The following is a 16,151-nucleotide window of genomic DNA, read 5'->3' as shown; positions in this document are numbered from 1 at the left end:
AATATTCATTGAACATACTGTAGACGCCAAAAATATCAAGAATATACTATTCAAAAGTGAAGCTGGGAAGCACAAATACCCACAATGTTGTCCAACAGACTCAAAATAAATGTACTGAATTGAATTAAAAACTGTAGTTTATGAAAATAAGCTATATTATTTTGTTATTGTTTCTTATGATCAAAATCCTAAATGTTGATTTAAGTCTAAGAGTGAATTCTTTAGGAATTGGGTGGTGGATAAGCAGATAGGTTACCTCTTCCAGTATACTTTAAGTTCTGCCTTAGGAGTATTCCAATTATCTAGATACCTACTCTCACTTCAACTTGGAGTAATGTTCCATAGAGCTACTGTAATCATCACGTCATTGGGCATTCCAAAAGAAACTGTATTCAGCATGTTATCTGGAAAGTACTAGAGTTTGGGAGCCCTTAAGGAAACTGGTACACAAAATGAAAATCAATGCTGTTTATAGATAATTGATATTGTTAGAAAGTTAAATATCATGATTTTTAAAAAGTCAAGAAACAATCCCAATGTATTTTGCTAGGAAAAGAAAATAGCCCATACATTTTTTAAAACTGCTTAAGAAAACAGGTGAGAATGGGTACTACTACAGGGAAACCAAACCAGTATTCTTTGTTTTATGATAGGAACACTAGACTAAATCTATGTGAGCAACAATTGCTGAACTATCAGTTCCCTGAGGGAAGAGACACAGATTACCTCCCAAGTTCTGAGTACTTTTATTAGATATCTATTCAGTTCTAGGAACTTCCTCAGATACTGAGAATACAGAGATAGATAAAATATGATCCTTGGCCTAAAAATTTAGTGGAAAGGATATAGTTTCTTTTAAAACTTATAACAAAACCGTGTGAGAAACAGAGAAGGAATACCTAACTTCCCCTTCTAATACACAGAAAAATGATTCTAAACGTTTACTGACTTGATTTCAACATTTAATAAACTTTGATTAGTAGGATTAAAATTCTACAATGCCATTTATAGCAGACCCTAAAGATAGAATATACAAATCAAGAACCCTAAAACAGGGACATCTGGGTGGCTCAGTGGCTGAGTGTCTGCCTTTTGGCTCCAGGCATGATCCTGGATTCCCAGGATCGAGTCCCACACGGGATCCCTTGCACGGAGCCTGCCTCTCCCTCTGCCTGTGCCTCTGCCTCTCTCTCTCTCTCTCTCTCTCTCTGTCTCATGAATGGATAGATTTAAAAACTCTAGGAAAAAAACAACAACCTTGGTTTAAAAACAAAAAAGAACCCCAAAATACTTTCTGAATATTTAAGGGTTAAGGAGAATGGGGGTGTTAAATTCTGAAAAATGTTTTTTAATCTATGTTTCCTCAAAACTATATGAGCTCCTCAGAGTTCTCAAGCTCCCTAAAAGGGATCACAGTGGCAAATGTATTCCAGATCAGCCTTAAAAGGTATTTTTATTCCTCTCAATTTTCATTGGCCTTTCACTACCTACCTCAAATAAACAGTCTGTAAAAATGATATGCTTGCTATGTAAACAGATTCAAGACAGGATCCTTAGTATTAAATGACTAGTCAGTAACTGGAAACTCTGAGCATTTAAAGTTTTTGATTCATAGTGGTAGCAAACTTTCCTCCTAGAATGCTACGTGGGAGTTCTATCATTACATCTTCATGTGGCAGATAATGTCAGCAAAATCATCTGCAAGAGTGGAGCATACCTATACCCAATATTCTCTTTACTGTATAAAGATAGATATTTCCTTTCAATAAATTTAGGTGAACCCAATTTTCGACTTAAAAATTACTGCTTATTTATTTCATGTTATTACGTAAGAAAAGTAACAAAGTTCAGGTTACTCAAAAAGGGTAACAGCATCAGAGATTCCTCCTGCAGTTTGTTTGTAAGGTAAAAATCTTAGAAGAATGTGTCACATGACTTTAAACATGACAAAATCCTTTTCCTGATTTTCATACAGTGCTGAAAGAAAAAAAATTATCCAAGAAATTTTATACATAACACATAAAGTGTAAGATCCTTGTTAAATAATGCAAGATGACCATTAAGAATTTCTTTACATTGTGGTTTAGAAAAACCGCACATAGCATAAATGTTAGCATTTTAACCATTTCTAAGTGTACAATTCAGTAATGTTAAGTACATTCACATTGTTGTACAGCCAATCCTCAGAAATTTTTATCTTGCAAAACTGAAACTCTACACCCATTAAATAACAAATCCCACTTCCCACTTCCTCCAGCTCCTGACAACCACCATTCTACTTTTTGTTTCTATGAATTTGACTACTCATGATATCTCCATATAAGAGGAATCATACTGTATTTACCTGTTTGTGAATGGCCTATTTCAGCTAGAATTATGTGCCTAAGGTTCATCCATATTCTATAGCCTGTGTCAGAATTTCTTCCCTTTTTGAAGCGGAATAATATTCTATTCTAAGTATCTACCACATTTTGTTTATCCATTCATTTGTCAATGGATGTCTGGGTGGCTTCCACTTCTTGGGTATTGTAAACAGTGCTGCTATGAACATGGGTGTACAAAGAGGTCTTTGAGATCCTGTTTTCAATTCTTTTGGATTTTTTTTTTAATTTTTATTTATTTATGATAGTCACACACACACAGAGAGAGAGGCAGAGACACAGGCAGAGGGAGAAGCAGGCTCCATGCACCGGGAGCCCGACATGGGACTCGATCCCGGGTCTCCAGGATCGCGCCCCGGGCCAAAGACCGGCGCTAAACCACTGCGCCACCCAGGGATCCCAATTCTTTTGGATTTAAAACAGAGGTAGAATTGCTGGATCATATAGCTATTCTTTGTTTAAGAATCTCCAAAATATTCTCTTTAGTGTGACATTTTATACTCAAAATGATTTTTAGTTCTTATTTTTTAAAATATTGTATTTATTTATTCATGACAGACACAGAGAGAGAGGCCAAGACATAGGCAGAGGGAGAGGCAGGCTCCCTGTAGGGAGCCTGATGTGGGACTCGATCCCAGAACCCCAGAATCACGACCCGAGCCAAAGGCAGATACTCAACCACTGAGCTACCCAGGTAGCCTCAAAATGGTTTTTAATCTTTATTTTTTTTTTTAAAAGCTTCCTTCTCTTTTTTTTTTTTTAATTTTTATTTATTTATGATAGTCACAAAGAAAGAAAGAGAGGCAGAGACATAGGCAGAGGGAGAAGCAGGCTCCATGCACCGGGAGCCCGACGTGGGATTCGATCCCGGGTCTCCAGGATCACGCCCTGAGCCAAAGGCAGGCGCCAAACCGCTGCGCCACCCAGGGATCCCTGTTTTTAATCTTTAAAAGAAATAATAATTTCATAATGACAACAAAAAATTTTAAACTTTTTTTTCTAAAAAAGAACAAACATTTTTTAGAAATTGTATGAGCTTAATGGGACTGAATCACCACTTTCCCTTACATACTTCAGATTGCAACCATACTAAAATAAATAATAATAATAATAATAATAATGGCATTTTTATCAGTATTGTGAATAAACTTGAACACAAATATATACACAAAGAAAAAATGGTATTTTAAGGAAAACTAATAAGATCAACAATGAAAACCCACAGCTTTAGATTGTGTAAGACACAAAACCTTGCCCTACCAACTACTTACGTGGTGGGAAAAGTTACTACCTAGCACTGATTCAGAGGTATATTTCAAAGATAATTTACCTAAAAAAGTCTTTCCTGCTATCTATTATACTACTAAAGATACCACCAAATTAGTTTCATATTAAGATAAAGGTCTTTTACAAATGGAAGTTTTCAGGATTAAAAATTAATACACATGTACACACACAAATAGATGTATGTATCTCTATTATCAAAGACCAGAAGAGAAATTACCTGATGATTTCTTCATGATACAGAGAACTAACAACAGGCCCACCAAAACCGGTATTTGCTTCTTTTCCTTTCTTCTCTGGTGACTGTAGGGGGAAAGAAGGTGAAAAAAAGATATATGGATTAAGGCAGTGTGTATTTAAAAGCGTTACAAAACACTATTTTGCTAAGGAATACTAAAGATTTGAGGTCCATCATTTCTCTAAGGCTCTAGTAACAATTTCAAGATAGTATCCAAAAGGCAAGGTGACCCACAGGTCATCAGAGTAATGGAATAAGTTACCCACCAGAAAATCAAGGTCATTCCACTACCGTGCTCTCAAGCCACCTAAAGCCTATCATTCCCTGATTATAAAATGCTAGCTTTGTTCACTGTGGAAAATACTGATGCTCAATGTAGAAAAGTGAAAATGAAAATACCATATGTGAATATGATCATGAAAATCCTATCTAACAAAATCAAATTTTCCAAGTTAAAAAAAGAAAACTAAACTGTAATACACTCCAAACCCAACCATAAAGAAAAAAAAATTAAATAAATAGAAAATAAAAATAAAAATAAACCTTTTTACGTAGCAAGAAGAGAGAAGATGGAAGAGAGAAGAAAAGAAGTTATGATCTAATACATTCTTTTTTTTTTAAGATTTTATTTATTCATGACAGACACAGAGAGAGAGAAAGAGAGGCAGAGACACAGGCAGAGAGAAAAGCAGGCTCCACGCAGGGAGACTGACGTGAGACTCGATCCCAGATCCCCAGGATCACACCCCGGGCTGAAGGCGGTGCTAAACCGCTGGGCAACCGGGCTGCCCCAGGAAGTTAGGATCTACAGTAAATGAAAAAAGAAGCAAATTGTTAGGGAAAAACTTTCCAAAATCAAATTCAATAGGTTTTGACCCTCAAAATTCTCAAAAAGCACAAAATTAAGATTAAATTTAGAAATAAGACTCTTCTAAAACATAACATGGAAGAAGTAAACTTGGATGTTATTACTATATCCTAAAAGGTTCAAACTGCAGCCTCCGCAAAAGCCCATATCTCCTGCAACAATGACAGTTTTTAGGTCAGGGCACCCCACAAAAAATCAAAATTCTGAACATAAATATCTTAGAATCAAAACTAATGCTTTTATTGTTCAATTTGACTAATTAGTTTTACTTAAGAAAAATACAGGCAGTCCTCATATACCTGGGTTTTCTTCTTTCCTGTTCTTTGAAGAAGGAGTTTTTGTTTTATTATTGTTAATTTTTTTTGTTACTTTTGGTTTGCCAACCACTGGGAAAAGGAAAAAGATCCTATAGACAGCATATTCTATGAGTTCCTAACATCATGGACAACTTAAGTTTTGAGAAAGGGTGGAAACTTTTGAAATGCATCAATACAGTTATGAGTTTATGACAGAAACAAAGTTACAAAGTCATAAACAACTACTGTCATGATTAAATGACCAAGTACAGTACTCCATGCTGGCAAATAAGAAGCACCAAGTAAATGCCAGATCCCTCTCTTCCCTGAGGACCATTCTTAGAGAATAAATGCTGCAAAGAATTTTCAGGATAGGGATCCCTGGGTGGCGCAGCGGTTTGGCACCTGCCTTTGGCTCAGGGCGCGATCCTGGAGACCCGGGATCGAATCCCATATCGGGCTCCCGGTGCATGGAGCCTGCTTCTCCCTCTGCCTGTGTCTCTGCCTCTCTCTCTCTCTCTGTGTGACTATCATAAATAAATAAATTTAAAAAAAATTAAAAAAAAAGAATTTTCAGGATAGACAATATTTTCTTTATACTAAAAAAGCCACAACCAAAGGGAGAACTTATTTAATCTAATTGTGTTCTAAATACATACTCCCTTAGTATGATAAAGTTGAAGCATACCTGGTGTTTAAGACATGCTAAATGTCTAACAAAACTGAAAAGAGAAAACTGTGCCCCAAGTACAGCTTCCTGACCAAGAACTGATTCCAAGATAACACAGGGGAAAATCAAAGATGACCCTGGATTTGGCAATGACTTTTTAAAATACAACACCAAAGGGCGCCTGGGTGGCTCAGCTGGTTGAGCATCCAACTCTTGGTTTTGGCTCAGGTCATGATTTCACCCGTGGCGAGATGAAGTCCCTCTATCAGACTCCTCACTTAGTGACTGTAGGAGGAGTCTGCTTGAGGTTCTTTCTCTTCCTCTCCCTATGCCTCTCCCTGATGCAGTTACACTTGCACTCTCTCTCTCTAAAACAAATAAATCTTAAAAAAAACACTAGAGGCATGATCATGAGAGAAAAAAAACTGATGTCTTTATTAAAATTTAAAATGTCTGTTCTCTGAAAGATACTGTTAAAAGAATGACAAACCACAAACTGAGGGAAAAAAATCTTTGCAAAACGGCTATCTGATGAAAGACTGGCACACAAAATATATTTTTTTAAATCCTCTTAAAACTTGGGACGCCTGGATGGCTCAGTGGTTGAGCATCTGCCTTCGGCTCAGAGCATGATACCAGAGCCCTGGGATCAAGTACCACATCGGGTTCCCTAAAAGGAGCCCCATTCTCTCTCTGCCTGTGTCTCACCTCTCTGTGTGTCTTATGAATAAATAAATTTTAAAAATTAAAAAAAAATAAAATCCTCTTAAAACTCAACAATAAGAAAAAAAATTAAAGGCTAATATCCCTAATGAACATAGATACAAAAATCCTCAAAAGAAAAATGAGCAAAACTAAATTCAACAAAATATTAAAAGATCATATATTATAATCAAGTGAGATTTATTTCAGGGATACAAGGAGGTTCAACATTTACAAATCAATTAACATCAGTTGGTCCGCGGGCTGTGGGTTATTGTTAAGCTGTTTAACAAATCAATTAACATGATGCAGCACCACATTAATAAACTGAAGGATAAAAATCATATGATCATCTTAATAGAAGTAGAAAAAGCATTTGACAAAATTCAACATCCATTCATGACAAAAATTCTCAACAATGTGAGTACAGAGGAAACATAACTCAATATAATAAAGGGCATATAGGACAAACCCACAGCTAACATCATACTTGATTGTCAAAAGCTCAAGGCTTTTCCTCTAAGATGAAGAACAAGACAAGAATGACCACTATCATCACTTTTATTCAACATAGCATAAATAATGCAATTTTAAACATGGGCAAAAGATCTGAACACACACCTCATCAAAGAAGATACACAAATGGCATATAAGCAAATAAAAAGATATCAAACATCATACATTGTTAGGGAAGTGCAAATTAAAACAATGAGATATTACAACACACCTCTAGAATGGCTAAAATACAAAGACTGACAATACCCAATGCTGGTAAAAAATGTGAAAGCACCAGGAACTCTCAATTGTTGCTGGATGAAATGTAAAATGGAATCACCACTTTGGAAGATGGTTTGCCAGTTCTTCTAAAAGTAAACATATATATATATATATGATCCAGCAATCTTGCTTCTAGGTATTTACCTCCCAAAATTGAAAATTTATATCCACAAAACATCAATATTTAAAGTAGTTTTTTTTTTTGTAGCTGGCAAAACCTAGAAGCAACAAAAATGTCCTTCAATAGGTGAACAGATAAACATATAAACTGTGGTACATCTATATAACAGAATATTTTCTGATAAAAAGAAATGAGCTGTTCTATATTAACTAAGAAAAATAAGAGTAAACAACTAAAATCATTAATTAAAAAGGAGACTTTACAATTGATACCACAGAATTTTAAAAAAGATTTTAAGAGACTATTATGAACAACTGTACGCCAACAAGTTGAATAACCTAGAGAAAATGCATAAATTCCTGGACATATACAACCTATCATGATATAATTATGAATAAAAAATGTGAAGAGACCTATAATCATTAAGGAGATTAGTCAGAAACTTAAAATCTCCCAATGAAGAAAAGCCCAGGACCAGAAGACTTCACTAAGGAATTTTAACAAATATTTAAAGAATTAACACAAATCCTTTTCAAACTCTACCGAAAAACTGAAGAGGAGGCAACAAACCTAACCTCATAACACGTTGATACCAAAGACAGACACAGAAACTAGAAGAAAATTATAGAGTAATATGTGAGGAATACTGATGAAAAAATTCTCAACTAAATACTAGCTAACTGAATACAACAGTACATTAAAAGGATTATATACCATGACCAAGTAGGATTTGTTCTTCTGAACATAAGGATGGTATGGTTCAACGTATGAAAATTGATCAGTGGAATACACAACATTAACAAAATGAAGAAAAACTAAGTGATCATCTCAACTGGTACAGAAAAAAGTATTTGACAAAATTCAACACCCTCTCATGATAAAAAAAAAAAAAACTCAGTAAACTAGAAATAGAAGGAAATTATTTCAATACAATAAAGCCAAATACAAAAAGCCCATAGCTAACTTCATACTCAATAGTAAAAAAACTGAAAGCTTTTTCTCAAAGATTAGCAACAAGGCAAAGATGCCTAATCATAATATTTCTGGAAGCCCAGAAGTACTGAAGTCCTAAATAGCCAAAACAATTAGGCAGAATTAAAAAAAAAAGTATGCAAATTGGAAAAGAAGTAGTAAAATTATCCCCATTCACAGACATGATATTATATGCAGAAAACCCTAAAGATCCCCTCCACATACACATATATAGATACACAAGAAACTGATAGGACTAATGAACAAATACAGCAAAGTTGCAGGATACAAAATTAACACACTGAAATCATGTAGTGTCTGAGAGAGGCAGAAATTAAGTAAGTTTTCTAATATTAAGTGATCAGTGTTATGGAAAAAGAATAAATGTGAGGAAGAAAACTGCAATTTTAGGGCCTCACCGAAAAGGTCATTTGAATAAAGACAAGGGAAGTAAAGAAGTGAGCCTTGCATATATCTGGGGGAGACTTTGATATATAGGAAACAGCTAGTACAAAGGCCCTATGGTGAGGGTATGCTTAGAATGTTAGAGAACTTAAGTACTTTGCTGAAGGCTAATTAATGTATTTTAGGGGGCAAGACTAGAGGCAAGAACACAAGGTTGTTCACAAGACAATCAAAGGTTCTATTGGTGTCATTCACTGAAGCTCTTAACGTGAGTGAAACAGAATACTTGCAATCCGCTTGGCAATTATTAGCCATGAAAAAGCACACTAGTAATTCAGAGTTATATGTATTTTGAAAAGGGATGAATACAGTTTTCTTTTTTATTTAATTAATAGCCTTTATTTTTTAGAGCAGTTTCAGGTTATAGAATACTGAGTGAAAAGTATGTAAGCTAAAGTTCTCATATGCTTACCTCCCCCAAACTTTCTCCTATTATTAACATTTTGCATTACATGAGGTACATGTTATTAATTAAGGTCCATTGTTTACAGTAGGGTTCATTCTTTGGGTTGTATCTGAGTTTTGACAAATGTATAATGACATGTATTCACCATTACAGTATCATTGAGAATACTTTCATTGCCCTAAAAATCTGGTACTTCACCTATTTATCCCTCACTCCCATGGAAACTCTGGCAAATACTGATCTTTCCATGGTTTCCATATTATCTTTCCCAGAGTATCATATAGTTGGATCATATAATCTTTCAGATTGGTTTCTTTCACTTAGCAATATGTAATTAAGGTTCCTCCATGTCTTTTCTTGGTTTGATAGCTTATTTCTTTTTTAAATTTTTAATTGTTATAAATACACACACACACACACACACACACTATTTACCACTGTAACCATTTTTAAGTATATAGTTCAGTAGTGTTAATTATGTTCAACCTTCCCTGGCTCAAACACAAGATTTTTCTCCAATCTTCTTCCTAAGAGCATGGTGGGACTCTGGGCAAAATTAATAGAAATAGGGATCCCTCCTAAGACTGGGCCCCAGGAGTTTTTAACTCCCAAGCTTGTCCACTTGGCCTCCAGGAATCTATTACCATTTAAGCCAGTTAGTTTATAGCTCAAAGTGCTTCTGCTTCCAATAAGTTGATTTCAGGTGTGATTCTCTGTATTCATCTGTCTTTCCAGTTTGACAAGTAGCTTCCTCATAATCTCAAATCTCAGAAGGATCCAAGGATAGTTCTTGATTTTTAGTTTGGTCAGATTTTTGTTGCTATTGAGGACAGGAGTGATGATTTCCATGTTCTTAACATGCAGAGCTAACACTGGAAGTTTGATTTTCTTTTAAAGATATTTTAAAATGCAAAAACGTCTTTTATATTTACCCATATATATTCAGCACTTCTAGCTTCTCTTCATTCTTTTATGTAGGTCCAAATTTCCATTTAATATATATTTCCTCTTACCTAAAGAACTTCCTTTAGTATTTATTATAGTGCAGATCAGTCAGCAATGGATTATCTCTACTTCTATCTGTGGAAAAAGTGTTTATTTTACCCTCCTTCTTTTTTTGTATTAACATATTCACATAACAAAATTAACTATTTTAAAACATACAATTGAGTGGCATTTAGTACATTCACAATGTTGTACACGTACTACCTCTATTTAGTCTCCAAACATTTTCATCATTCCAAAAGAAAATCTTTTTTTTTAAAGAGGGCTTTTTTTTATTATTATTATTTATGATAGTCACACAGAGAGAGAGAGAGAGAGAGAGGCAGAGACATAGGCAGTGGGAGAAGCAGGCTCCATGCACCGGGAGCCCGACGTTGGATTCGATCCCGGGTCTCCAGGATCGCGCCCTGGGCCAAAGGCGGGCGCTAAACCGCTGCGCCACCCAGGGATCCCTCCAAAAGAAAATCTTAAATCCATTACAGTCACTCCATTGCTCCTTCTCCCTAAAACCCTGGCAATCACCAATCTATTTTCTGTTTCCATGGATTCACCCATTCTGGGTATTTCATACAAATGGAATCATTCATTATGTGACCTTTGATGTCTGGCTTCTTTCACTTAGCATATTTTTGAGGTTCGTCTCATGTTAGAAAGTATCATTCATGTACTTCATTCCTTTCTATGGTTGAGTAATATTCTATTGTATGTATATAACCTCATTTTGTTTATCCATTCATTAGCTGATGGATATCTGGATTTTGTGTGCCTTTTAAGCTATTATGCTGCTATGAACATTTGTGTACAGATAGTTGAATTCTGGTTTTCAATTCTTCTGGGTATATACCCAAGAGGAGAATTGCTGGGTCATATGGTAATTCTATGTTTAACTTTTTGAGACACTATCAAAACGATTTTCCATGACAGCTGCACTATTTTACATTCCCACTGGCAAAATAAGATGTTTCCAATATCTCCACACACTTGCCAATACTTGTTATTTCTGTCCTTTTAATCATCATCTTAGTATACTAAGTATAACTACTTACTGAAGTAGTTATCTAGTGAGTAGTTATCTCATTGTGGTTATGATGCACATTTCCCTAATAACAAATGTGATTGTGGGCTCTTCTTTTTGGAGAAATGTCTATTCAAGTCCTTCACCTATTTATGAGTTATCTTTTGTTGTTGAGTTGTAAAAGTTATTTATGTATTTTGGATAACAGATCTTTATCAGATATAGGATTTGCAAATATTTTCTCCCACTCTGCAGGATGTCTTTCAGGTTCTTGAGAATAGTTTTAAATATCAAAACTAAAAGTTTTAAATATCAAGTTCTACTTACCTATTTTTTCTTTAGTTGTGTTTTTGCTGTAAAATCTAAGAATCCATAGGCAAGTCCAAAATTATGAAAATATATCCCTATGTTTACTTCAAAGAGTTTTATAGTATTAACTCATTATTTAGGTCATTGATCCATTTTGTGTTAATTTTTGTATATAGTGTGAGAAAGGGATGTACCTTTATGCTTTTGCATGTAGATATCCAGTTGTCTCAGCATCATTTAAAAGATTATTTCTTCTCCATTGAATAGTTTTGTATTCCTTGTTGAAAATCAACCAATCATAAATATGAGGGTTTATTTATACACTCACTTTTATTCCACTGGCCTCTTAAGTTTACCCTATGCCAATACCACACTGTTTTAATAACAGTAGCTTTGTAGCAAGTTTTGAAATTCAAGTGTGAATCTTCCAATTCTGTTCTTCTGCAATACTGTTTTGCTCATTTGGAGCCCTCTGCAATTCCATATGAATTTGAGAATAGGCGCTTTCATTTCTGCAAAAATGGAAGTTAGAATTTTGATAAAGATTACATTGAATCTGTAGATCACTTTAGGTAGTACTGCCATCTTAACACTAAAATCTTACATTCTGTGAACATGGGGTATCTCTCCAGTTATTTAGGTCTTCATTAATTTGTTCCAGCAATGGTTTGTAGTTTTCAGTGTAAAATCCTTCCCCTCCTTGGTTAAAATTATTACCAGGTATTTTATTCTTTTGGATGCTATTATATATGGAATTGTTTCCTTAGTTTCCATTTTGGGGTATTCACTAACAACATATGTCGCTCTTGTATCTTGTAACTTTGCTGAATTTGCCTATTGACTCTAGCAGTTTTTTTGTGAATTCTTTAAATTTTCTATATATAGAATCATGTTATCTGTCAACAGAGATATTTTTACTTTTTCCTTCCAATTTGGATGCTTCTCATTTCTTTGTCTCGTCTAATTGCTCTGGTTAGAATTTACAGTACAATGTTGAATAGTTTTGGTAACAACAAACATTCTTGTCTTACTCCTGATCTGAAGAGGAAAGCTTTGACTTTCAGAACTGATTGTAAAGTTATCTGTAGGTTTTTATTAATGTCCATTATCATAGTAAGTAAATTTCAACTTCATTTCTGAAATCTACTTTATGTGGTACAAAATTAAAAGTTGAGAGCTTTTTTTCCTTTTGATGTCCTTATTGACTTCAGACTTCTGAAAAAGACTGCTCTAGTTCTTACCTTTGTTCCTCTGTATCATGTTTATTGTCTAGTGCTTTAAGATTTTCTTTTTCACTGGTTTTCAACAATTTATGTCTTGGTATGGTTTTATGTTTCTGCTGCTTAGGATTCATTGAACTTCTTTGATCTATGAATTTATGACAGCGATTCTCAATTAGGGGAGATTCTTTTTTGCCTCCCATCCCTCCATCAGAAATATCTTTCAATGTCTGGGCTAATTTTTAGTTGTTGCAAGTGGGTGATCCAATTGGTATCTAGTGAGTAGAGTCCAGAGCAGAGATGCTGCTAGACATCTTAAAACGCAGGAGACAGCCCTCTACAACAAAGAATTAGCCAGCCCTAAATGTCAATGGTGCAAAGGCTGAAAAACTTTGGTTTCTAGTTTTCATCAGATGTTTAAAATTTCAGCCAACATTTATTAATTTTTTTCTATATTTTCCTCTGTCTCTTGCTTTTTCTCTTCTATCTGGGATTCCAAATATATACATGCTACATTGCTTGATATTTTCCCTTAGTTCACTGGGGCTCTGCTGATTTTTATTCAGACTTTTTATGATCTGTGCATTTTTATTGGGCTTACTTGCTACATATTCCAGTTCACTATGCTTTTCTTATACAATGTCCAATCTGCTACTAACCCTACCCAGTATATTTTCATTTTAGATATTATTCTCTTTCTAGAAATTCCATTTGGGTCTTTCTGCATCTTCCATTTCCCTCTCCATTATATTTATGTTTTCCTCGACTTTCTTGAATATACAGAATATATTTATAATAGCTACTTTCATATCTATCATTTCTGCAACTGCTTTCATTGACAGGTTTTTCTCCATGTTATGGGTCATATTTTCCTACTATCTTTTCATGCTTAAAAGACTTTCACAATTAGGTAGACATTGTGAATTTTACTCTGCTTTTGTTGTGTTCTTTAAATTATGTTAGACTTAGTTTTGGCATTAATTAAGTTATGTGAAATCAATTTGATCCTTTCAAGACTCACTTTTAAAGTTCTGTTAAGCCAGGGGCAGACCAGCCTGTAGTTTCAGTTAGCCTCACTACTAAAGTGAAATCCTTCTAAGGCCTCTACTATATTATGTCCCATAAACCGCATTTTCTTCCCACTCTGACTTAACAGTAAATGAAATATTCTTAGTCCTATGCCAACTCCAGAAATTGTTTCACCTACTGCTTTCTTGTATTTTTTCCTCAGCTTGCTAATTTCCATTCTCTCACATACAGAGATTAGTGTTCAGACAAAGAGATCTCTCTGCACATCCTGGAAACTATCTCTTTTTCTGTACAAGAACATCCTCTCTAGTAGTCAGCCCTCCATTTTCCAGCTCAAATTAGTAAGACAGTCAGACTCTTTTGGGTCCCTCTTCCCTGCAATGTAGCCTGGAAATTGTTTCCAGGCAACTAAAGAGCTCATTTTGCTTCCCTTTTTTATTAGTTATATACTATTCTTAGTATGTCTCAAAAATCACTATTTTTATCTATTGTTTGGTTTTCTTCCAGTTTTAGCCAAAAGAATAAATCTCACTCCCATTACTCCACAATGCCCAGGAGAAGTACCATAAGCATTAATTTAAAAACTAGCATAATATTCCATGTATAATTTACTTAACCATTATCTGATAGTTGTCTAAGGTTATTTTCATTTTTTCACTCATACACAAAGATTATGAATATCTTTGTACACAAAGCATATAGTTTTAATTAAAATCTTAAGGAATACCATGGACTTTCTTCAGAGAGTTGGAACAAATTATTTTAAGATTTGTGTGGAATCAGAAAAGACCCCGAATAGCCAGGGGAATTTTAAAAAAGAAAACCATAGTTGGGGGCATCACAATGCCAGATTTCAGGTTGTACTACAAAGCTGTGGTCATCAAGACAGTGTGGTACTGGCACAAAAACAGACACATAGATCAATGGAACAGAATAGAGAACCCAGAAGTGGACCCTGAACTTTATGGTCAACTAATATTCGATAAAGGAGGAAAGATGATCCACTGGAAGAAAGACAGTCTCTTCAATAAATGGTGCTGGGAAAATTGGACATCCACATGCAGAAGAATGAAACTAGACCACTCTCTTTCACCATACACAAAGATAAACTCAAAATGGATGAAAGATCTAAATGTGAGACAAGATTCCATCAAAATCCTAGAGGAGAACACAGGCAACACCCTTTTTGAACTCGGCCACAGTAACTTCTTGCAAGATACATCCACGAAGGCAAAAGAAACAAAAGCAAAAATGAACTATTGGGACTTCATCAAGATAAGAAGCTTTTGCACAGCAAAAGATACAGTCAACAAAACTAAAAGACAACCTACAGAATGGGAGAAGATATTTGCAAATAACATCAGATAAAGGGCTAGTTTCCAAATCTATAAAGAACTTATTAAACTCAACAGCAAAGAAACAAACAATCCAATCATGAAATGGGCAAAAGACATGAAGAGAAATCTCACAGAGGAAGACACAGACATGGCCAACATGCACAGGAGAAAATGCTCTGCATCATTTGCCATCAGGGAAATACAAATCAAAACCACAATGAGATACCACCTCACACCAGTGAGAATGGGGAAAATTAACAAGGCAGGAAACCACAAATGTTGGAGAGGATGCGGAGAAAAGGGAACTCTTACACTGTTGGTGGGAATGTGAACTGGTGCAGCCACTCTGGAAAACTCTGTGGAGGTTCCTCAAAGAGTTAAAAATAGACATGCCCTACGACCCAGCAATTGCACTGTTGGGGATTTACCCCAAAGATACAGATACAATGAAACGCCGGGATACTTGCACCCCAATGTTTCTAGCAGCCATGTCCACAATAGCCAAACTGTGGAAGGAGCCTTGGTGTCCATCGAAAGATGAATGGATAAAGAAGATGTGGTTTATGTATACAATGGAATATTACTCAGCCAATATTACTTAGCCATTGAATATTACTCAGCCAAATACCCACCATTTGCTTCAACGTGGATGGAACTGGAGGGTATTATGCTGAGTGAAGTAAGTCAATCGGAAAAGGACAAACATTATATGTTCTCATTCATTTGGGGAATATAAGTAATAGTGAAAGGGAATATAAGGGAAGGGAGAAGAAATGTGCGGGAAATATCAGAAAGGGAGACAGAACATAAAGACAGGAAACTTAGCTGTTTCCTAACTCTGGGAAACAAACTAGGGGTGGTGGAAGGGGAGGAGGGCAGGGGATGGGGGTGAATGGGTGACGGGCACTGAGGGGGGGCACTTGACGGGATGAGCACTGGGTGTTATTCTGTATGTTGGTAAATTGAATACCAATAAAAAATAAATTTATTTTTAAAAAAATCTTAAGGAGCACTGAGTGTTATACTATATGTTGGCAAACTGAATTTAAATAAAAA

General features: G+C 35.2%; 1 protein-coding gene across 10 annotated transcripts in view; it reads right to left on the bottom strand.

The window, feature by feature from the left end:
* The window catches only part of ACBD6 (acyl-CoA binding domain containing 6), a 213,247-nt gene that overhangs the window by 130,597 nt on the left and 66,499 nt on the right, over positions 1-16,151 (bottom strand). For all 10 annotated transcript variants that reach the window (XM_055319242.1, XM_055319241.1, XM_055319243.1 and 7 more), the window contains exon 4: positions 3,886-3,968. In XM_055319242.1, the coding sequence (XP_055175217.1) occupies positions 3,886-3,968 (83 nt within the window). The remainder of the gene's footprint in view (positions 1-3,885; positions 3,969-16,151) is intronic.

This window comes from Nyctereutes procyonoides, unplaced genomic scaffold (genome assembly GCF_905146905.1).
Source record: "Nyctereutes procyonoides isolate TBG_1078 unplaced genomic scaffold, NYPRO_anot_genome, whole genome shotgun sequence".
In the NCBI taxonomy this organism is placed as follows: domain Eukaryota; kingdom Metazoa; phylum Chordata; class Mammalia; order Carnivora; family Canidae; genus Nyctereutes; species Nyctereutes procyonoides.
Note: the sequence above shows the minus strand (reverse complement) of the source record. Positions and strands in the feature narration are given on the sequence as shown.